This window comes from Spea bombifrons, chromosome 11 (assembly GCF_027358695.1).
Source record: "Spea bombifrons isolate aSpeBom1 chromosome 11, aSpeBom1.2.pri, whole genome shotgun sequence".
NCBI classification, from domain to species: Eukaryota; Metazoa; Chordata; class Amphibia; order Anura; family Pelobatidae; genus Spea; species Spea bombifrons.
This window is the reverse complement of record NC_071097.1, coordinates 17,363,920-17,388,601: the sequence shown is the minus strand read 5'-3', so window position 1 is coordinate 17,388,601 and position 24,682 is coordinate 17,363,920. Positions and strand designations below refer to the sequence as shown.

At 36.5% G+C, this 24,682-nt stretch overlaps 2 protein-coding genes across 3 annotated transcripts in view; one reads left to right on the top strand and one right to left on the bottom strand.

Annotated features, from left to right (window-relative positions):
* Nucleotides 1-6,981, top strand: part of AIFM2 (apoptosis inducing factor mitochondria associated 2) — a 17,510-nt gene extending 10,529 nt beyond the window's left edge. Inside the window, exons 5-9 of the mRNA XM_053451270.1 lie at nucleotides 1,836-1,928; nucleotides 3,397-3,505; nucleotides 4,489-4,644; nucleotides 4,819-5,019; nucleotides 6,077-6,981. Of these exons, the coding sequence (XP_053307245.1) occupies nucleotides 1,836-1,928; nucleotides 3,397-3,505; nucleotides 4,489-4,644; nucleotides 4,819-5,019; nucleotides 6,077-6,231 (714 nt within the window). The 3' untranslated portion in view covers nucleotides 6,232-6,981. The remainder of the gene's footprint in view (nucleotides 1-1,835; nucleotides 1,929-3,396; nucleotides 3,506-4,488; nucleotides 4,645-4,818; nucleotides 5,020-6,076) is intronic.
* On the bottom strand, nucleotides 6,982-24,232 carry LOC128469450 (core histone macro-H2A.2). Of its 2 annotated transcripts, none has more exons than XM_053451272.1 (9): nucleotides 23,953-24,232; nucleotides 15,762-16,000; nucleotides 14,296-14,402; nucleotides 12,421-12,621; nucleotides 11,372-11,479; nucleotides 10,592-10,691; nucleotides 9,837-9,926; nucleotides 9,193-9,367; nucleotides 6,982-7,594 (listed from the first exon to the last, which is right to left on the bottom strand). In XM_053451272.1, exons 2-9 carry the CDS (start codon nucleotides 15,931-15,933, stop codon nucleotides 7,429-7,431), a joined length of 1,119 nt encoding a protein of 372 aa, XP_053307247.1. In that variant the 5' UTR covers nucleotides 15,934-16,000; nucleotides 23,953-24,232; the 3' UTR covers nucleotides 6,982-7,428. The 2 variants fall into 2 exon arrangements, with proteins under 2 accessions (XP_053307247.1, XP_053307246.1); XM_053451271.1 differs by having other exon boundaries at nucleotides 15,762-15,977.
* Between the last annotated feature and the right edge of the window lie 450 nt (nucleotides 24,233-24,682).

The window sequence follows — 24,682 nt, the reverse complement described above, 5'->3', positions numbered from 1 at the left end:
TGAATTATATATTGGCATTTGCCACCTGGTGGTGATATTCTAAACAAAAAGTCTATTATTGTATGGGTAAGGTATCGTATTTGCTCAATTATAAAACTGCCTAAAAATGTGAATAATTATTTAGAAAGAAAGGAAAAGCCTGAATATAAGACTACCCTATAGGAAAAAAGTTTTACTAGTAAATATGAATTCAAATGTAAACTATATTTTCATATTTAATAAAAACCATGATTGAGAAAAATGCATTTCCTTTTATTTGCCCCCTAGCTTGCCACTCTGCCCCCTGATATGCCACTCTGTCTGGCTAGATTTACCAAAGCATCCCAAGACTCCCCGTGCTTCAGACTTCCTGGTGCCTAGTGGGGGCAGCCGTTGAACGTCTGCGTGATGTGCGTAGACAACCTTTGCTGCTACCCGGCACTTCCTCCAGGGCTTCTATGGTGGAGCACCAGAAGGTCATGTCATGCCAGCACTCCGTCATAGAAGCCCACGGCAGAAATGCTGGGCAGCAGCGGAAGTTGTCTGCGCACCGGCTGCCAGAGAGGAGGATCCAGGTCTCCTGCAGCGCTAGATCTTAGTCTTATAGTCAGACCTCTATTTCAGGTCAGATTATAAAATGACCTTCAAATATAAGCATTTGCTCTGAAAAACACTTTGTCTTATATTTAAGCAAATACGATATATGTACTGAATGTAAGAATTCAGTACTTAAACATTTTTCCGTACCATATCCATGCACACGAGCAAATGTAAATCACTAGCTGGGTTGTAAGCAAAGGCACTGGTGTCCTTGAAATGCAGCACTGAGATGTGTTTCTTGGGTTAATTTGATATTTTACCCTTTGTACAGCTTTGAAGAATATGATGGCACTATATGAATCAATAAATAATAATTTAGAGTGATCTATTTTCGGGGAAAATACCTCTTAATTATTTTACATGACTGGATTCTTTATCATTGGAAACCGATGCGTTGCTCATTGATTTTCTGCATGGTTTGAAATGTACTGTGTCAGCCAGCATAAATTCTTTAGGGACTACTCCAATTTTACTGGCTCTGCTTCAGGGACTCAACACACCTAGGATGTAATATACCACTAAGCAGACGTACTGATGTGGATGTTCCCTTTGTTCAGAAATATTTTACTTTTTTATTTTATTTATTTAAAACCACCACTGTTACTAATTTCCAATTTCCTGACAATTTCATTGTCAGTTCTAAACGTAAATCCTGTATTCAGTGTGAAATCTTACCAAGTTTAGAGAGGGTCACGTTAATAAGAACATACTGTAATAATAACTACAAATTAGTGGGGGTCCTGAATTTAGAATGGAAGGTCTCACAAAGTTATACTGTGTAGATGAGAAAATAATACTACTACAATCCTTACCTGGCTAATTATATGTCTCGCTATTGGATTGCCATGGCAACTGAAACTTAAGATCGGGGAGCAGGTGCAAAGGGTCTCAGGAGATAAAATGATAACCACCTAGTTATCCTTACATAGAATATGTTGTACATCTGTGGATATTTATCTTTTACGGAATCTGTTTATATTATAAAGTGAAACCTTGGACTCCTATCAGCTGACTTAGCATCACTGGAGTCCAGGACTATGGCTGCTACATTTTCTTTAGCTTTGCTATCCCTGCACTCACATTCTACCGGAGGTTTGCTTTTGAGGAAAGACCCTCACTTTTGACCCAAGTCTATCCCTCTGCTCCTGTATTGGCCACAATGAATCAGAATACTTTTAAAGCCATTAGCAAGACAGATGAGCACACCTCACTGATATAAATTGTAGCACTAATTATTTCGTTTGAATGCTTTTAAGATGCAAAAGGCTAAACGTGTGGTGGTAGTAGGCGGCGGTTCAGCTGGAGTTGAGATGGCTGCAGAGATCAAAACAGACTATCCAGAAAAAGAGGTAAAAAATGTATTAGAATTGTAATTTAGCACATATTTTAATAAATACTATTTCAGATGCCCATCCCTTCTATCAAAAAATTGTTTGAATGCTTTTAAAATATTATATCCTACTCTCGGTAAGACTGGCTACCAACTCATCTGCTTTACTTTATTTTAGTATGTTCTGCTGTGATTCATGTCACTGGTTGTGATGGAAGCCAAAAACAAAACAGAGGTAGCGCCTACCTATAGAGTAGTGGCAACAGAGTATATCTCTTATTAGAAAGAACCTACATTGTATCACACTGATCGAACTGCACTATAAACTAATCTCAAATCAGTGGTATATGGTAACTGTCGGCGACCTTTCAACTGCTTTGAAAAGTTATTTGAAAGCTTTTGTAAATAAACTCTTTCCAGATATATCTGAAATAAGTCCCCAACTGTTTTTGTTCAATATGGATTTATCAAACTACAATAAAAGACACAAGGCCTTACTTACTCAAATCATGATAGCGGTGACCATCGGTATAGCAAGAAATTGGAACAAGTCTGATCCAATAAGCTGGCCGGAAGTTATAAATAAAATTGATTATCAGAACAAATGGAAAGTGGTTTCTTCTTCCCAAAAGGGAAATATCAACTTTATAAGGAAATATGGGTCACCTGGACAAAATATTTAGATGAAAAAAGTAATTAACTGTGATTTTATGTACTCTTACACCAACTTAGAAATCCATGCCACATTATGTGCTGTTTTCCGCTGGCAACTTTGGAATTGCCCTCCAAGCTTGCATTATTTAATTGTTTAAAAGGCCATGATAAAAGCTATCTTAATGAAAATTCTAAAATGTATTCACATATGTATGTAATGTTATACTTTCTGCTTCTTTGTAAAATTAAAAGAATTGAAAAAATACAAAATCAGAGGTAGCACCAAAAAGCATTAGGTGCATGTAAACCTAATATGACCTAAAGTTTAAATTATTGATGTACAGACATCCTTAAGTAAGACTAGGAATGTTATTTAGAAGTTCAGAGAGGGTATGAGGATATGAGGGTGTGCACCCTGCAAGTGCATTTAAACTCCACTCACTACCCACGCCCTGGTTTTAGTTAATTTTTCTTCATTGTTCATTTTTATTGTTCACGAGGAACAATGTCAGTAGTTTATGCCCCAGGGATGTCAAACCTGATCAGGATCTGATATATTTTGTTATTGACATAAAAATATGAGAAAACTATAATATACAGGAATCCCACTTTGATTATCCCAAATCAGCCAACATGCATCTTTTGACAGCTAATTTAAAGACCCATTCAAGGTACACATGCTGTATTTACATTGGAATTAATATCTACTTTTACCCTGGTTTTTGTGCATGTTGGAGATGAGGGGGGAGAGATGTTTCCCTCTGAGTTTTTTATTATTTTGTAGACCTAACAGCATCTTGTTTAAAGCGTAACTCTTTGTTTTGCCCATGTAGGTTACTTTGATCCATTCCAAGGTTGCATTAGCGGATGCAGATCTGCAGCCTAGTGTCAGGCAATCTGTAAAGGAGATCCTATTAAGAAAAGGGGTGAAGCTAGTATTGGGTATGATGTTGCATAATTCTTTATGTAAATCACAACACCTTACATAGATCTTCAGACAATTTAAATTTATATCTTATTTTTATAAAGCTATTAAGTTTTAGCAATATTAAACTTCCAAGAAGGTGGTGTCACTTGGAGAGATCTTTTCACATCGAAAAACTATCGTCAACCACGTAGATGTGCCATGTTGATATATGTAATGTAACATAACAAACGGTGTGTACTGCAAGAGAACAAGTCGTTGATTATATCTTAATCCCTCGGCATAAACGTCAAGGAGAACTGAACATAGCTAAATGTTCATAATCGGTCATGTATTCTGGCCTGGGATTACTAGGCATACGGAAGCAGAAGTGTCTCTGCTGGAAAATTTAGCTAATTAGGCTTCCTGCTGGTCCTTTGCTTAATGGGCCGGTTATAAGGGAGATCTCTGATCTTTCCATTCAGCCAATTTACACTAAGGAACACTACGCAAAGCCATCAGCCTTTATAGGATACCGTAAAGACGATGCATGCTCTTAAGACATGGAGTGCCGGAACAAGATGTCTGCAGTGTGGATGGTGGCTGGGGGCTTTGTCCTCAGTCAGGCCTTATGCAGCACCTGGGGTAAATACACCACAGGTGATAATGTGAGTCATATGTTCCTATTGTAGCTCAAATTCAGTTTTTCAAAGTACTCAAAATTGATATTGTACAATATTATACATGATTAACCAGAGTTACAAAATCTTGTACCACGTACTTCCACATACCTTGCCATTTAAAATGGTGTCCGGGTACAATGTTGCTACCTTCTTCCCTAGAAGAGCACACTTGGATTTAAAGTAGGATGAAGGGTTCCCAATAGTAGCAGTTGACAGCTATGGAAGGACACACCCTAAGGTCTAGTAACAAAGATTATATAACACAACACCAAAATTAATGTATGCTTTTTTATGCAGAATGAATTAAATCCCAATCCACTTCCTGTTTTTGTAAACAGCACAGAAAGTCACCAATCTGGATAAGGTAACTTTGAATGTAGCTCTCGAGAACATAGAATTGCAACTGGACAAGGATCCAGATGTCGTCAGCACTAACCTAGTAATTTGCTGCACAGGACTGAAGATCAATTCCTCTTGCTACAGTATTGCTTTAGGTAAGAGTATTATGACTTCTGTCTGTTGTCGCATGTATAATGTAAGAAAACTTAACCCATAATTTCCATAATATTCTTTTAAGTATTGTCCCTGATCCCTCCTACATAGAGCTTATGATTACTTTAAGAATATATCCCCTAAACAGAATTCTGACCTATTATTTTCTGTTTCAGGTGACAAAGTTGCCAGTGATGGTTCCCTTATAGTTAATGAATTCCTACAGGTGGATGGACATCCAAATATTTATGCAGTTGGTGACTGTGCCAATCTAAACGGACCCAAGATGGCATACCTTGCTGGCTTGCATGCCAAAATTGCTGTGACCAACATTCTCAACAGCCTAAAGGATAAGCCTCTTAAACCTTTGAAACCAGGTATGAGGGACATCATTGTTTATATATTTTTTTTTACTGAATATTTTAGGTTTATTTTTATTTTTTTTCAAAATTTATAAACCATGGAATTGTCACTTTGGGCCAGAAATCTGACATTTAGTGTTTTGTCTGTTAGTCATTAGCTACTTTTTTTTTTTTTTTTATAATACAAATGTTTTAATATTTTTTTTATAGAAAAGAAAATAAGTTAATATTTCGCATAGATCGAAATATGTTCTATTCTCTTGTTAATGTCTATGATAGTGACATTGTATATGATCGCAATTGCATCTAGAGTTTCCACAACCGACTTCAAGACAAGGAAACAGAACAGTTAATTCAGAATGTTTCTTATTAGAATGTCTTAGAATGTTTCATTTTTAAATATTTCTATAAAGCTGCAATTAAAGCATACAATTAACATTGTGATATATTTAGAAAACTCCCGGATTGTATTCTACCATGTGTCTCACTGCAGCCTTTTGTCTAATAGTGGTATTAAATATTGCATGTTCTTTGTGTGTGTGAACAATGCCAACATAGAACATGTGGGTCTAACTCCCTAAGAAGTGGAGTAGTCAGTTCAGTTAACTCAACTTCACTTGCATGCTGAGACTAGAAAGTTTAACAAAATATAAATATTATGAAATGGGGGTCCTTAGGACCCATATCAACCTAGGGTCTGTTGCTAATGAGTGCTTACGTATTACCAGAGATAAGCATCAATAGCTTAATGTTTCTGCAAAATGGGAAATTTTTATTTGCTCCACAACATAACCACAAATAAGTGAGTACCAATTTCATACATGCAGCATATTGGCAGCCCCAAAAAGCTAAAGCTAATAAGGGAAATGCCCCCCCATACAAGAGCTTGTAGTGAAGGCCTGACTAAAACTGGTGACAGGCCCTGCTCAACCACATAGATTAGCAACTATTGAGAACTTTTAATGGCAAATGCAATTTCAATTAGATTTGACTAGCTGATAAGGGTGTGTGCGCGCACGCGTATGTGTATATATACATTAGTACCATCTTTTTTTTTTTTATCTTTCTTCAGGTTCACTGTCTATGCTCTTGTCAATGGGTAGAGATGACGGCGTTGGTCAGATCAATGGCTGTTACGTAGGTCGTTTTATTGTGACAAAAGCTAAAAGCAAGGACATATTTGTTTCAAAAAGCTGGAAAGAAATGGGTCAGAAAATGCCTCATTAAGTAAGGAAACAAAATTGGAAATGTGATTTAAAGTTTAATGTGTATGCCTATAAATACCTCCAAAAACTAATCTAAAACAAATGCAACCTGAACTTTTATTCACAGGATCCAAATGTAATTATTTTGTAAGAACACTGAAATAAAACTTGCATAACTTCATCTGCCACATGTTTGCATCGCTTGTTATGAACAAACCTTGTTTACGTTACAAGTGGCAAATGTCTCAGACTGTGCTTGCTACTATGTACTATGAATCCATGTTTTGTAATAAAGATATAAATCAGCAGTGCACAACTGATTAGAGACAAGGTATTGGCAGAAAGTATTTCTCAATGAAACGCAGACCGTTATGTATTTAGGTGGACAGAGGCTGATGATGTGGGGGCAAAGACTCCTGCCCAACAAGCTGCTATGGAACCATGGAGCATAGAATCTACTAAGATCTTTGTGATTGATGTATGGCTTGTGCGTTACAATGCAATGTCATATTTTGTAATAATTGTGAACTGCTTGGGCTGCAAAGGAGCTCATGTGTCATACTGCATGTGGATTGTCTTTGTAGTATTCGTCATCCCACATTGTTTTTAATATGTACACTCAATCTAATGATTTACAAAAGATCACTATATGGAATGTCATGTTAGGAGTTGTTGACATCTCATTTCCAAATTAACAATACGGTATTTTGCTTGTATTTTGTGTGTATGTACAAGAATATATATGTAATGTGATGAATAAAAGACACAAAACTTTTGCTTAACTTTTTTTTAAATAATCCCATGGTCTTATTTCTCTTGTAAAATCCAATACTACAAATCTAAAACAAGTATGTCTTTTTTTAACACGAAGTCTAAAATAATGACAGAGAGAAAGTAAGAGATCGATGGGAACAGCATCCTTGAAAAAAGACATTAGTGACAACAACAGAGGGATATATTTCTTTGTTTCAACTTCTATAAAAATGCAAAGGGGTTGCTGGCTTGTTACAGAAAGAGAAGGAATTCACAACGAGGATCATTTAGGCAAACATACCTCCTCACCCATAGAAAAAAATAAATTCAAATGCTGTCCTCAAATCACAAACTTCAAACAAGGTTCACAGCTTCTTATTTCAATACATTAAAACATCAGCTTTAGGTCTTTTAATCCTCCCAGGTATTTAACTCTTCTGGTCTGTGAAGCCACTGTTATGTCTTTTTACTTTGTATCAAGCTTTGCCATTTCTTGCACATAGATGCCAATGCTTTCACTGTCAAATAGCAAGAAGTAAATGTTCTTCACGGTGGAAGAGCTGGAGGAACCAAAATGGCTCGAGATGGCTCTCAGAATGACTTGAGCTGCTGTCTGCTTGGGGAACCCGTTTCTGCATATTGACATAAGAGATGCGGTTACAATCACAGGCCATTTCTTCACGTACATTCCAGTCACAAATGCATGTAACCATAGAATAAACCCAGTGTTTACTGCATAATCCCCACACAACGTTTTATGCTCTAGTATTAGAGTTGTATTCTGATGTCATGTACAGAAACAGTTATAACAATGTAATAAGTAAAATCCAAACTGTGAGATCTTTGTAGCAAACTGTACTTTGCACATTGCCCTGCAAAAGTATTCATCCACCTAGGCATTTTCCTATTTTGTTGCATTACAACCTGGAATTAAAATGGATTTTTATTTGGATTTTATGTAATAGACATTCACGAAATAGTCCAAATTGGTAAAGTAAAATGAAGAAAATAACTAAAAAAATATATACATATACATATATATATATATATATATATATATATAAAACATAAAAATAAAAAATGGAAAAGTTGTGCTATTTGCTAAAAGGCACGTAGGAGACTCCCCAAACATATGGAAGAAGGTACTCACATGATTGAAAACATCAAGGAAAACACTATGCCAGACACAAACTCAACACCTCTCATCACCCCGAGAACTCCTCCACACAGTGAGGCATGGTGGTGGCAGCAGCATAATGTTGTGGGGATGATGTTTTTCATTGACAGGGACTGGGAAACTGATCAGGATTTAAGGAATTATTGATGGCGATAAATACAAGGAAATTCTTAAAGGAGTTCTATTTCAGTCTTCCAAAGATTTGAAACTGGGATTGGGCTTTACCTTCCAACAATAACCCTAAGCATAATGCTAATGTCTTGGAATGGCCTAGTCAAAGCCCAGACCTCAATCCAATTGAGCATAGCCCCTTCAACTTGAAGGAGCTCAAGCAGTTTCGCCTTGAAGAATGGGCAAAAATATCAGTAGCTAGATGTGCCAAGCTTATAGAGACTTGCAGCTGTAACTGCTACAAAATGTGGCTCTACAAAAGATTGACTTTGGGGGTGAATAGTTATGCACCCTCAAGTTTTCTGGGGGGTTTTTTTGGTCTTATTTCACAATAAAAAATATTTAACATCTTCAAAGTGGTAGGCATGTTGTGTAAATCAAATGATACAAACCCCAAACAAATCAATTTCAATTTCAGGTTGTAACGCAACAAAATAGAACAAATGCCAAAGAGGTGAATACATTTACCAGGCACTGTACACGGCATAGCATTGCAATACACACATTTCTTATATTTGTAGACCATTGATACAAATAAGGGAAATGACCTCGTAATTACAAACTTTATGACCCCTTCTTGTATGTTCTGCTGAACGTATGGGGTTGTATAGTGCACTACACCTACTTAAACTGTAGTTTTAACAGAAGACTCAGAACTAGAGCACATAAATGATATTCATTGTATAACGCTTACTCAAGAGTGTTCTGCCCTGTGTATTTTGTCCATTGGCCTCTGATTTTGCAATTCATTTCTAGTTGGGTTCAATCCCTATAAATGTTAGTTTGAATAAAAACTAGTCTATCATTGCTATATGGTTTTTTTTTTTTTTTTTTTTTATAGTATTTTCAGAAGTGAATGTGAATGATCAGTGGCTCACATACCTGCCACTAGGGAAAGATGGAAATGCTACAGACTTCAGTTTCTTGTCCTCGGCAATAGATAAACAGTTCTTGATGGTCTTCTCCAGCTGCTCTTCACATTTGTCCGATCCCCACTGTGGGATGTGGCAGTGGATGACAAACTTGGCTGCTAGTCCATTGGCTTGACTGAGGGCAGCTAAAGAACATGTATAGTATTAGTTGATTGAAAACTGGTACTACAGAATAAAACCTGGGACAACTCTTCAAAAAAAAGGTACATTTGGAGCAGTCAGTAGAAAATGTCTTGGTTTCTATGATGACTACTGCTCAGGGGCGTAGCTAGAGTATGTGGCACCCCCCCACACAATGCACCCCCCTGATGACTGGCACCCGGGACGGACCGCCCCCCTTTAAGTATGCTACTGCTGCTGCTTGTCACGGATTATTTTCCCCCCCCCATGAACCACGTTAAAATAAATGTTATGTAATAACCAAACAAGGTGAGAAAGCAAAAACCCATTACATGTGCTTACTGCTCCTTATGTAGCACTTTGCGTTCAAATTTCACTCTGTCTACAAACGTATGCATTGAAATTAATAGCTGTACGTGTAATGCTGAGACAAGAAACCCATGGGTTACATAGAAGGAATCAAATGGGTATTACCTCCAGTGAGTTCCAATGGTCCATGAGCTTTGCGCAATTCTTTTACTGCTTCCAGGAATTCCTTTCCACCAGCTTTTTCTAGAGCGTTTCCTAAACAACAATATATATCAAGTTTTTTGACAACTGATGGGATTGTAATTTATTTCAAAGTAGGTTCCAGCTGCAGGTGGGAATGTCAAATAACTTGGGCTGCAACATAATGTAGTGGGGATTCACAAGCCACTGACTGGTTACTGATAATCATTAGCATCAATACCAATTGCTAAGCTATTACTGTTTGATGCAAACAACATGGTTATTGCCTCCATAATGATAGGAATATCGGTTTTTTACATATTTCATAAGAAAACATGCTGGAATTTCTGAGGTCAATTTTACTGCAGAATGTATACTTGGTGGAATGCCTACACCCCTGCAGTGTATCTAATTGGTAAATGACAGTTGATTGCTTTAATCATTAAGTCATAATGATGCTGAATTAAAATTACCATGTGAGAGCGATGGAAGTAAAACCATGGTAGGGATGACAGGATACAGTCTGCCGCATTTAGAAGTATATTCACTTAGATCTGATCCTGCTGGCATATATTTTGAGCTTATACTTTGGACCATAGAGCTGCCAAAGCAAATTAACCATGCACCCCTAAAGCTGCTGCTCTGCACAGAATCTCAAAGTATATGGAGCTTATTGATACTTATAAACATAAACAAGTTCGAAAATTATTCTACTTCGCCATTTGCCTGTGACAGCTTACCAATGTCTTCCTTGAGGTCAATTTCAGCAGTTGTTGGATGTATAATTCCTTCAACTTTCATTGATCCTATGTGAGCAAGATCACTCTGAGTCAAGGACAGCTGGGTAATGAAAAAGAAATACATTAAGCCCCTAAATGTTAGTTATAGCTTGGCTCAGTCACAATTATTTTGACGCCTTAACAGTATGCAAATACATTTTCTTATCGAGGCATATTTGTTTGTTTACAGTATGCATTGAATTGAAAAGTAGACAATTATTTTGTTATTTATTAATTAAAGATCACAGCAGCCACTCCAATGCTTCTTACAGCATACAAACCAGCACACTGGAGTTAGAAAATTAGACTCATGTGCAGTCAATGCACTGGTGTCCAGGTGAAATGGAAAAATGGGGACTAAACCTCTTTAAACAATCCAATCAGTTTTTAATTTATCTTACAATTTTCCAGGTTCCTGTGTGCCCCAGCTAATCCGAAAAGATACTATAAATATGTGTTTGGTTTCTGCATCTGATCCATCGTCTGTGACTACCCAATGTTACTATACATTTAAAAATAGGAAATGAGAGGAGGAGCAACCATTTTTCCAATACTGTTAGAATTTTGGTGATTATGGTAGAAGTTGATAACAATTTCCAGATAACGTATTGTAATAATAGGCATTTAGTTATCAAATCATACCAAGTGTTCAGTAGATAAAAAGAAAAAAATTATAGTGTTTCTTATAGAGCAGCAACAAAAGAAAATCTATTCATGGTTCATGTTGTCCAGAATGTCTACCTTTTGTCCAAGCAAGAGGCTTTTAGAGGAGAGAATTGTGAACCCATCACCAGGGCCATCATCTGATGTTGAACTGGATGCGCCTTCTTTTCCATCTGCTTGTTTGTCCTTTCAAGAGAAGAGAAGGTCATTTGTACAGCATTTTAATGAAAAGCTGGCACATGAAGGGTATACTGGTTTCATCTATTAAATTACTGTTCCTTTTGCTTGGTTATATACCCATAAGTTTGGTTAAAGAACCAGCTAGTAGGAATAATATGTAATACTCAGCCAGCACTTCACTGCATGATAAAACCTCAACATTATTATTTCTTTTGTGCTGTCTTATATTTATGACAATACCTGTTGTATTAACATCTACCACGTCTCCTTCTATTCTATACATCCACCATTCCCTCAATTATGAGATATGCTTACATTACATGTATAAAACCCTCTAATTTTAGAATGTTACCTCAAGTTCCAGTCAAATGACATTGCTTTGTTTGTTAAAGTGTCAAAGTACCAGAGGCAATATTAATGCTGTGATGTTAATTTTGCTTTTTTTTATACATATGATAATATTAATAATAATATCTATGATATTTTATAAACCAACAATAGTGTTAAATATCACCCAACAGTAACAGTATTAACTCTGCAGCAAAATGTGTCACAACACACACAATATGTGAATGTATAAAATATAAAAAAAAGATATATGAACCAAAATGTGAATGTTCTCCATAGGAATTTACATGACAAAAATAAAAAATATATATACATAGTCCTCCTTGTAAATTATTCAGACTTAACGAACAATGTTTTAGCGATTCCTACTCACTTGGTCAAGAGCAATCTTGCTCTAAGTAAAGCATGAAAAGGATAAATACACAACTCATTGGGCAGCTGGTGGTTTTGATGGTTTCTGTATTTTATACATCCACGTGTTGGTATTTAATTTTATTTACGTAACTTGACCGTGAAATACAGTGTTGAACTAGGTTCACATTAAAGATAATGCACTGGTGAGATGAACTGTTGCCAAATTCTCTTTAATACATGCTCACCTTTTTCAAGACTTTATTTTTTCCAGATTTTGGCTTTTTTGCGAGGACCTTCTCAATTGATTTGCCACTTTTTTTCTTTTTTTTCTCCACTGGCTGAGAAAGGATGGTTTCCTTACCACGAGAACCTCGTTTTTTTGCTAGAAGCTCAGGATGAATTCTTGGAAGAACCCCACCACTCGCGATGGTCACTCCTCTGAGTAACTGAAATTAATAAAATAAGACACCCGCTAAAAATCTATGAGTTTTATTTTTTAACAATAGAAAAATGTTTTTTTCAATAATTGTTTGAAATTAACTATTTCTAAAAATGCTATAAAATTACCTTCAACAAAAGGTAAAAATGGTATAATGGAAAGCTGTATTTATGTGCTATTCAGCACAGAAAATAATACATTTCGCTCCAAATTTGCAATTCTCCCAGGCCTAACGCAATAACACTCTACGGAAAACCACAAGCGATGTGGCAAGGTTGAAAGCTGAAGCTGATAAAAAGAGCTCAGCTTCTTTGGATTCAGTGTTGGCTGTGAGGTCCTCCTTTGTTCAGCTGCTCTCGGCTGACTCTACTTCATCTGAACATTGTCAGATCATAGGTTTTGAGCGATCCAATGAAGTGCATATAACTAGCAACTATTGCACACAACTGGCAATTTATGCTAGTTAATGTATATTTTAAGTAGTGAAAAATATGTTTGCATTAAGGTACTAAGATATTGAACTACTAAATAAATTCAGCTACTGGGGAGAAAAACATCAGGATAATTGTTTCTCCATCTTTCTATCATCCAGAACCTTAATGAGTCTCAGTGTTCAAGGTGTCAAATTATCTATAAGGACAAACTGTATATAAGCATATATGCCATATGTACACATTATTTATCTTAGATTTTTGTTGTAAAAACTTGCGCATCTTTTTCATATATTTGGGGTGATTTGCCTATATCTTCATTGCGTGTAGCTTAATGTTTGGGTTTATAGATATTGCTATGGTTCACAAGGAACACAGACCTGGGATCAATACAGTGTGGTCTGCTACATTAAAACATCTAAACCTTTACCACATGGTTCCTAAGCTGTGAGAAAGATAAAATGTTATTTCCCAAAGGGCAGTTTTTTTGGAAACTTTGCTAGAAACATTATTCGCTTATCTGGGGAAATTACTAGAATTTGTGTCCATATGCCGTAAGGAAATAACCCTAAATACATGGCATGAGTCTGCATAAACTGACCACAGAGGCAGCTGCTGTATGACACAAACTCCGTTTAACCACACACACTGTGGTTTGCCACTTGCAACACTTATATGGTATGTGAAAGGAAGCTGGCTACAGAAGGATACATCAGACCTGATGGTACAAAATAGTACCTGTGTCTATATGCACCTTGACTATTATCTTATGTATATAGTGTCAACAATGTATGCAGTGCTTCTTACAAAAATCCTGATTGCACTCATTCTTTAGATTGTAAGCAGGGTCCTCTTCACCCAATGTATCAGTTTGTCTCATTCCTCTTAACTATATGGATTATATAGTTAAGAGGAATGAGACAAACTGATACATTGGGTGAAGAGGACCCTGCTTACAATCTAAAGAATGAGTGCAATCAGGATTTTTGTTTGGATGCTCAAAAAAGTCACAATATTGAAACTCAATAGAGATCCATCAAGAGGTGGTTTCTGGATTCCAGCAAACGTGGATAATCAGTTTATCTTAATGGAGGGCAGAGTCATCCTGATCTTTTAACCTACCTAAAACTCAGAGATTATTAATTTTATGTTGCAGAACTATAGAATTCATTTATTAGTGGGATTATAATGTTTCACTGAACCGCTCAGCCAAAACAGAGCACCACTTGTTTGCAAGGTCAAATTTGTACCTGATTGAGCTCTTCGTCATTGGCAACTGCTAGGAGGATGTGTCTTGGGGTTATTCTGCCCTTTTTGTTGTCTCTGGCTGCATTTCCTGCAAGCTCCAAAATTTCAGCTGTGAAAGAAAAACGAGTAATTATTACCAAACCAACATATTATTAAGTCGACCTTTAAAAAAACATTTTACACAACAACGTATTTAGTGTTAGTTTTGTAATTTTATTTATAAAACTTGCTTGTTCACACATTTTTTACATAATAATTTATATTATATATGTGCTTTTTAATTAAAGAGAAACCTAGTAATCCCCCAGCTTGTATTAACTGCTTACTTTTTCTGTATGTAGAAAAAAATTGCTAATTCACTTCATACACAGTGTTCTTACAATCCAGCCAGACAGTAGATATTTTCAATAGGAAAGAACTGCCGTGAGTTTTATATATTTAAGGAAAACACCTAATCTTTTATTAGAGTGCTCTGTCAATAAAAGGTACGTAAGCGGATCTAATGTGAGACTGAAACAATCAAATTTCTGAAATAAGTCCAGAAACGTCATGACATGGCATAACATTTAAACCAATTTATCTATTTATACCAACAGGACAACATGAACATGGTAGCAAGAGCAATTACTTAGAACATTAATTTGTGTTGCCTTAAATCTAATACATAAAATAAATGTAAGCATCTTTACATCTAACCCCAAAACCACTATGAATTTTGAAGGTTATGAAAGAAAATCGCCATTAAAATAGTGTGTTTGCCGTACATTTTTTCGGCGTACTTCTAACTTCTAAAGCCACTCAAAAATTAAAAGCTATTTCATCCTGGTATTTTAATTAATTAACAATTCTAAAACAATGAAATTGTTTAATTAATCATCAGATTTGTTTTCATAATAACCTCTTTAGCTTCTACATTTTTATATGCTCTGAAGACACATTTTAGCTACGCAGATAAGCGAGTCTTCAATGTACATAGCTCTGAATTCACTATTCACCAAGCCGTGTGCAGATCTGCCAAGGTAAGACATCATTAAGTTTTAGGTGTGTTCAGATATGTAACAACTCGAAGAGAAACTCAGTGACCTCCTCCTCTGTTTAGCTATGCATCAGCCACCACTGTTCTTTCAATGGGCCTAGGAATACCAACAACGTCTTATCTGAATCTCATTGGTAAATCAGGATGGTACACATATCAGAAGATATAACATTTACTAAATCTACTTTATTTAAAACAACAAATGAAATTTAAGAAAAAATTAGCTTTTGGGTGTTTTCAGAAGACATGCTGAATGTGGCTCATATCAGACACTTGTAGACAACACAGGTTTCTTAGGTTACAAATATCATTACTTGAAGATCATCACAGAATTTGGGGGTAGTGGTCTATCAGTACTCCACCACATTTCTAAGCATAGGTTTACATATAGATCTTAATCCTATACTCTACCAAGCAATAGTTTCAGTGTACCTGCTAAGTACTCTATGACGGCAGCCATGTAGACAGGTGCTCCCATGCCTATCCTGTACTTGTGGGTCCCTCTTCTCAAATAACGCATCATTCTACCAACCGGGAAGATTACTCCTGCCCGTGCTGAGCGGGACAGCTTGGTAGTTTTCTTCTTTCCTCCTCGAGCAGACATCTTGGTTTTGTCTGGTGTCTGCTTCAATCAGCTGAAAGCTGCAGCTTTTGATAAAATGTTAAAATGGCTGGAAAAGAAAAGACACACACACTTGTTTTTATACAGAAAACTACTGATTTGGTACTGCTTAAGTAAGGGAACGTATTACAAAGATAAACACATAACTTACCTTACAAAAATATACACAAATAAGGTAAATATGTGACCTATGCTTCTATTTATTTATGATTTGTACCAGGTGTCATTGTATTCTGCAGTGCTGTACAGAAAAAAACTCTTGGCAAGTGAATACATCCTAAAACAGACCTTTGTAAACTGTCTAATGGCGATGGTAGGAAACTGGAATTTATCTCCTTCCACCCCTTCTTTAGCTTTACATTAAGGTGAGAGTGACAGTTAATGGCATCCCCATTAAAGAAGAATGCATATGTAAGAATTCTTTAAGTACTTATTATGGAATATTCAATACACAAAACAAACACTAGACCTAGAAGTGGTTGCTGCCACTGCCCTCCTCCATGGTTAATGAAGCAGCCAATCAATGGCAAGAAAGCACTCTACTGAAATCTATGGGGTATAATAATACCTCGCGGGCATATGTTTTTTTATTTTTTTTATTTTATATATACCATAACTAAGGGTTTTTAATGTATATTTCTAGTGGGGGGCACAAGGTGTTTGGGCACCCATTGTTACATTTTTAACTTGTTTCTCATATTTATTATTTGGTTTAATTTTTTCCTAGTGGAGACCTCAACGATCTTTCCTGGAACTGAATGGCCTACTCCTTATGGTGTCATGTCTTTAATAATAATATTTTATTTCATTATTATTTTTGAATAAAATGTAAAACTTTTATTTATGTTTCAAATACTTTTTGATCCGTATTGCTGCTTATCACAGAGTAATCAGTAAGCTGGGCCCCGTTTCCCTTCATTGCTTATTGTAGTACTCTCCACCCCAACACCAAAAAAAATAACCACAAAAAAACAAAAGTACTTGCCACATTGACTCTGCAGATTAGGAGGAGACTGTCACAGTGAGTGCTGTCCCAGTTAGAACCCAATGTCCGATCCCTTCATGCACACATGTAGGCAGCACAGATGAGGCTTCTGTACATAAGACTTCATGTGTACAAAACAATGCAAGACTTATCTTGCGGGTAAGGTAGTGCTGATAAGCTCAAAAGCGGAATGGCAGTATACAATATGATACTACAAAAAATGTTTTAAAGCGATCATTTATGGCACCAAATTTGCACATGTTGGACCAGTCAGCAAATTCCCTACTGCCAACTCGCTTTGCACTCCATGCGTATACACGTGACTGCTTGACTTGAGGAAAGTTAAACAGCCAAAATAAATATACCCCAGGGGGGTAATTCTACTTCAGTGAATGGGACAGACAAGCTTGCTTTAGGGCTTGTATATCACTCAATCATTGAGTTCATACGGTAGTAAATAACCCTTAAATTAAATAAGTAATTCAATTAATATATACACCATAACCAAGAGTATGGAGACTTTAAGGAGACTATGGACTGTTTAACATATGTATAGTGCCTATTACTGATGAAACATTTGCCTTTGCTGAAATTTAAGCACATGGTCGGCTTTCCCATTTTAATAATAATAATTGATTACTTACTTAACAGTATTATCATGCATAATAATCCATACAAGGTAAAGGAAAAGCTTTAAGACCCAAATGAATACACAGACAAAGCAAATTCCACAATAGCTTGAGCGAACGGTTAAACTACTTTGAACAAAATAAGAAGAAACAGAACAACATTTTTGGAAACTTGCATGATTCTACATATTACTCTACGAATGTAAAAATGTATCATTAACTTTTGACAGAACAGCATACATAATGAACATAACGATATATGGCAGTGCAAGAAAAGGGTGTGTGTTTTGCTTCCACAATTACATATATATATATATATAAGTATGTGTACACACAGATTATTTTGATTGCATGACATACCTTTTTATGAAACATTTATTGCATAATAGTTATGCAATAAAAATTATATAAATGTAATTATATAATTACCCTCAACCTTCTAGTCTCTTTTTGAAATAACCAAGACCTTCAATATTGGGGGCACTTAACGATCCACACTTCCATTGGCACGTAAGAACATGATGTCTGCGATAGTCTTCTTTTTGGGGGGTACAAAATATGCATGCATACAAGGCAACTAAATTACTTCTTAGAGCATTAGAGCTCCAGGCTAAGTTATGAGTCCTGCCATGGGCCACACCATGTATTATTGAGTCTGGAATACTTACTATGGTTCTCTTATAGTGTAACTTATTTTGATGTTTTAAAAAACAAAATTAAAAATAATAAAAATATGTTCAATAGGCAAATATCTACATGCTATGATTTGCCTTTAAATCTCTGTTTATGAGTGTACAACTTTGTAAATCACACACATATGGAAGGAAATGAAAAGGCCCGTGGACCTAATTGCACATAAGCCACTTTGTGAGGATCTTTAAAGTGGACCTGACACCATTACTGTTTTTCATATAAGTACAATTTATTTACTGGAACAACATATACCTTGTGCTCTTTATCAATCAGTGCTGTTTATTTTAACGCCCGCCTATTGGAAGCCGTGGTAGGCAGCAGGCTGTGGCAGACCCAGCATTATGCAATCCATTTCCTGTCCATTCTCCGTACTCCACCCTTACAGTCTTTAAAGAGTATTCACATTGTATTTTGTTATCACTAGAACTTAATTTCAAAACTTTTTTCTTTTCTGTTTCAAAATCATTATATCCAATGATTCTGACAACGGCACATTTTACGAGCATTAGACTAATCCAATAACGAGTCTTTATTATACTGCCCTGTGGTAAGCAAAAGTCTAAGGTGGGGATAAGGAGGTTGATATTGGAGGGAATATGGGTTAGTAGGCTCTCATAGTATATTGCTGTACAAGCATGGATGCCCATCTTCTTTTTTTGTGTGTTAACAATGCTTGTAAAATACATATGTTGGGGATTTCACCGTGCTAGTTAGTGCATACAAAATATATTTTCAGGATAGCCTCATGCATGTTTAAAATTCCTCAGACATCAACTGAGTGAGCAAAACTTCCTTACATTCCACCTCAGCCTCTCTAGTTTTAGACTATGACGTCTTATCTTAAAGAGACACTCCAGCGTGGTCTCTTTACATTTTTGTGGCCCGTTTGGCAACTACATGGAGGGGGATTGAGCAGAATTCCCCCCAAAAGCCTTTGACATTTCCTCCAGCAAAATGCCCTGAAGGAGATGCATTAAGCCAAGTGAATGCCTGCATGTGATATACTCATGTTGAATTGTGCGTTGAAGGGTCTATTTAGTGCGCATGTGTAAAGTGTTCCCAATGATTTAAATGGGAGTACTTTCGTGCCACTGACTGGCAGCTTAAGTAGCCAATCAGTCAGTAAGTAAATGACCTATCACAAAAATAGCTGGAGGAGGGCAAAAAAATATGGTGGGGGATTCATGCCGGGGGAACACCATTTTACAATGAACGGCTTTTTTTGCAAAGATACACGTTTCAAATTATTCAAAATACGTTTCTGCCACAAAATATCTCAGCTAGCACGGCATAAAACAAGTTGATTCAATCAAGCTACTTTCCCAGACAGGAGAAATCAGACATTACAGGTGTCTGTAAATAAATAAACCAATGATGCTAAACGCTATGTTGACTAAATTTCTATTTTAAGATTTATATGATTTTACTCTAAGTTAAGGAAATGGTGTCATGGTCCGCAGTGACCTAAAAGTAGAACGAGTTTAAAATGTTTTTCTATGGTTCACTGATGATTGTGCATTGTCACAGCACACAATAAGCACCCTACACTAGTTTCCTATTATCTCCGAACAGAATTGCATAAGCGTTGCACACGCTCAGTGGTGTATTCTGGCCTAGGCCGGCAGGTCCATGCACATCAGCCCCTCTGCCGCATAACAGGAAACCAACTGCCTTCTTGGGCGGTCAGACTCCCTGTAGCACCATTACTCTACGGGCCAGTTAAGCTGATCTCCCTAACCGACCCATTAACATCATGGAGGACTGTCCGTTGTTCATTTCTGCCAGGAGCTGCATGTCCCTAAAATGCAGACGTATAGACAGGGCAAGTAGGGGCCGGTTAGAGAGGCTGCCCTATGTTATGCCTAGGGCAGTGCCAAAGGTGAGTACGGCACTGCACATGCTTTCTATTTTGGGTGTGCTTAGCGAATGAATATAAAGTAGGTGCTGAATTAAATCTAATTTAAGCCCTGGCGTAACAGGTATCGGTTAAGGTCGTTTCTCAACCAGGGAGACCAGCAAGGCTGTAGTTAAGGCTTAGTTAGGCCCCAACAAGCAGGTCATTTTCAAAGTACCTTGATATAACATTACAGAGATCCTCATGGAGAATATATACAGCTGGGCAGCTTTAACATTTTTTAAGCACATAAGTTCACCTGTTATGTCAAGGCGCCCCACGAAAGGACAATCCCAACTGAAATACCGTGTCAGGAAAACAAGACAAAATGGTGGCACTTCCCAACCAAGAGGATAGGCATTATATGCCACACCCCTCAAAATAGAGGGGGAGGGGCATCTGCCTCAAAATTAATTTTACACAAGGTTAAAAAAAATCACCTTGTTTATTTATACATTTTCCATTCACATTTATTATTATTATTAATTCTGAATCCCCCCAAATGCATCTCAGAAGCACATCGGTTACACCTAATCTCCATAAAATCTGTATATTTTAGTGTCCACGGACTAATCCGAATCCTCAATTCAGCAAGTAGCTCAGTCTTTCTGGAAAAGTATAATAGTAATAGTGCTATGAAATCTGTGAAATAAAGTGTCATTAATATCTGAAATTATTGTCTGTTGGGGGCCCCAAGGCCTGTATATCCTGTATAAAATACCCGACGTATTATCATATACTTCCACATTATTCTAACCCCCACAAAAAATGTGTTCCTCGTATATACATTTAACATTTTAATATTATAACTACATTAGAGTTTATAAAACCAAAACAAAATGCATTCTCTACAATGCTGATATCTTCCAATATACAACGGCCTTCAATTGTCAGATCTATAACTTACCAAATCATATTGTTTTGACATGTACAAATTGCTTTAAACATATAATTGACTGTCTTTGACAGCCTGAAGAATAGCATTAATACACTGCTGTCCAACATGTCACTGCCATTTGATGCCTGTTACTCTTAAAGGGACAGTGTCAATAGAAAATAAAAATGCTGCTAATCCTAGATTCTCATGCAGCGGTGAAATTGTCAGAAACAGTATAGGGACAAAAAAAGATCTCGTTTTGAGAAGTTTTTATGAAAATACGTCATTTTTCAACCAATTTGCGTTTTCACATAATACAGTGTTTTGATTTGCTGTAGGTTTTTAAGCTGTTATCTGGACAAATACACAGTCATGTCATTATCATATTGCCATATGGTAACCAATAGAAAGTCCCTCTGACTAATGAAAATTTTCCTGCAGATCTGCCATTATTAGCCCAATAAAGGTCGACTGTAGAAGTTACCCAAAAATTACGACTACCTACAATGACGTCCATTGACAAAACAAATCCCATACACTCAAAGCGACATCATACTGCAAACCCAAAGACTTATTTTTTTCTACTAGACTTCCCTTTAATGATTAAAATAATAAAAAAGGATATACTTTAAACGTTTGCTAGATGCACTAGCACTATGTGCAGATTGATTTTGTTATGTTAGAAAATGTACGAGAATAGTATTCCTTGTGAGAGCGCGTCGATAATAACTATGTTGAAACAGGGGGAAATGCACACAGAGGGATCATGATAGGTACCATCTCAGCTGATAAGCACAGTATTTTATTTGTGCAGGCAATATATCAGATATCGACGTCTCTAATTTCCGTTCACACACACACACATTACGGAAATGTATATATATTTCTTGTTAAGGTTGTATGAGTTATATAAACATGCTTGCATTTTAATATGTACCATATATATATATATATATATATATATATATATATATATATATATATAGCGTAGTCATATAAAATATATGCTCTAGATTGCGAGCAGGGCTCTCCCTACCTGATGTTTCGGTTTACCTCAATCTGTCAATCCTAGTATTGTCACATACCCTGACTAAATGTATGGTAAGAAGCGCTGTGTAATGTGCTGGTTCTATGTAAACAAAATATAATAATAATAATATTGAAACACCTCATTGTTGAAGCACAATTTATTATTAAACAGGATTAATGTAGTTATAACATGCTTACACGAATAATAGATTGAAAGGTCACAAGGGCCAGGGCCCTCTTCTCCTGTATTGTTATGTTTTAATGAATGCTAATGTTTTCAATTTTAAATTGTCTAAACTGGTAAATATTTTCACCGTCCCCCTTTAGAACAGCGCTACAGTATCTGCTGGAGATATATATAAATAAATGGTATCTAATTATTATAATTTAATTTATATAGTGTTGACAATGTACGCAGCACTTCCTACATTCCATACGCTCAGGGTTTGACAAAACTATAATTGACTGACTAAAACAAACCGATACATTAGGTGGAGAGCGCCCTGCCCGCAAGCTTACAATCTAATGAATTAAACATTAAAAAACGCAATACTAGAAAAGGTATTTGCACCGATATGTCAGGGTTTTGCCCACAGCCTTTTTGGGCGTGTAACCAACTCAGGGGAAGCCATGTAATGGAAAATTGTAATGAAGGCCTATAAAACCTGCGTGTATAATTGCTTCTAAAGGTTTGTAATACACAAGGTGCCTGCCTCTTTAAGAGGCCTAGCTGCAGAACCACAGCCAATAAAGCCTCAAATCCGGATTACCCGTTGAAATATTAAAAGAAATCCTCATCGCTTCAAACCTTTCTCCCAACCGAAAGTGCCTGCTGCACACTGCATTACCCCTCCGTTTATAAACAATAAGCACAATAATAATAATAATAAAGTGTGGAAAAAACATAATTGTGATAACCTAAAATATTGTATATATTTATATATTGGAACACTCTAGGGGGTGCACACAGGGGCTGGTGATAAATCCCCCCGGGGGTATAAAGCCAAGAGAGAATAGACACACAGATATACTCGATAAAAATAATAATAATAACATAAATAAATAAAAAATAAAGGCGATTTGTCCCAGAGAAAATACACCGGTTTTATTTGCTTTATTTAGCTTTGTGCACTCGAGTGCTTGAGAGGAAAAAGCGGGAATAGATGATGGAAAGAAAAGGAAAGAGGAAAGAGATCAAGCATAAAAAATAAAAGAAAGAATAATAATATAAATTTACAGTAAAAAGTGCTTTAGACGCAGAGGATCTTAAAACATTGCAAATGAAAAGTCAAATACAACAGCAGACCAAAATAAATAATAACAATCTGTATTATGCAGCAGAAAATGTTTTCTGTATATAATAGCTATGATTTAATTAGAAACAAAAATAATAATAAAATGCATATCAAAACATAAGCAGGCCTGATAAGTGAAAAGCTGATGAGCAGGATATGAAGTAAGTGTAAATAGATGTACTTAATAAACAGGGGCTTAAGTCATTACGCTGCAAATGCCATGCGTATTTTGATGGTTATGGTGTGATTACATTAAATATCACCCCTCCCCCCAGCAATGTAAATAAGAGAGGGGGGTTAGAATAGAAACTGGGAAGAAAGGGGTTATTAAAGTGGAAATAATATGCATTTCAAGGGGTAATGTACATATCCATTAGTCTCCTCCTCTGTGGTGCTGGGGGGGCTCTCATTTTTTTATATTTAAATCAAAATCTATGTGAGGGTGACATCTATCACACCCATGTAATGCACAGCCTGCAGGAGTGATACTTCCCCTTTAAATACATCGCATTTACTATTCGAACTGTTCTGTTCGTGTTTATTAATCTGTAGCGCTGAAGCCATTCATTGAAAGAGATCTGCATCCAGGCTTGCCTTACCTTTCTCTCTAGTCTATTCCTATCCTTCCTGTCTCTTTCTTCAAGGAGATGCCAGGCTGCAACTTGGAGGAGGCCGGGTCTTCTTTTGTTTTTGTTTTTCCCCCCTATTGTTTCTTATTGTTTTGTCTTTTGTATCCTTTTCTATTATTTTGTTTTCTTCCCTCCCCCCCCGCCAGTGTGTAAATGGAAGCTCTGAAAGCTGATAGTAAAACCAGGAGGTGGGACACAGGGCAGGAGATGAAAAGAAAAAAAAAGAGTGGATGGGGTAGAGTGGAGGAGGAGGAGGAGGAGAGAGAAAGAGAGGACATGTATTCAAATAGAACACCACCCCTAGGAGGAGTTGCAATCACTATTACAAGCAAAGTTTGCTTTCGGTTAGCAATGTGTGCCTCTGACTCTAACTGTCATATCTTCTAAGTATTCAGTTACACATAAGCAGAACTACATCTACTGAGCAAGCATAAGAGGTTTCCAGTTACTGTGAATATCATATATATATATATATATTATAAACATTAAAGAAAATTACATGGGCATGATTAGATCAGGGGTGCCCAGTGTTTAGTGCTGAAATAGATTTTGTGTAGGTGCTTGATGGTGCCAATGGTTATCACATGCTGCTGGTAATCAAAGAGTTAATTCTCACCCTACATATGATTTAGTTGCCATGCTTGAATATGTACACAGAGACGGTGCCGCTCTTTGCATGCTAGCGAGCGCAGAATTACCA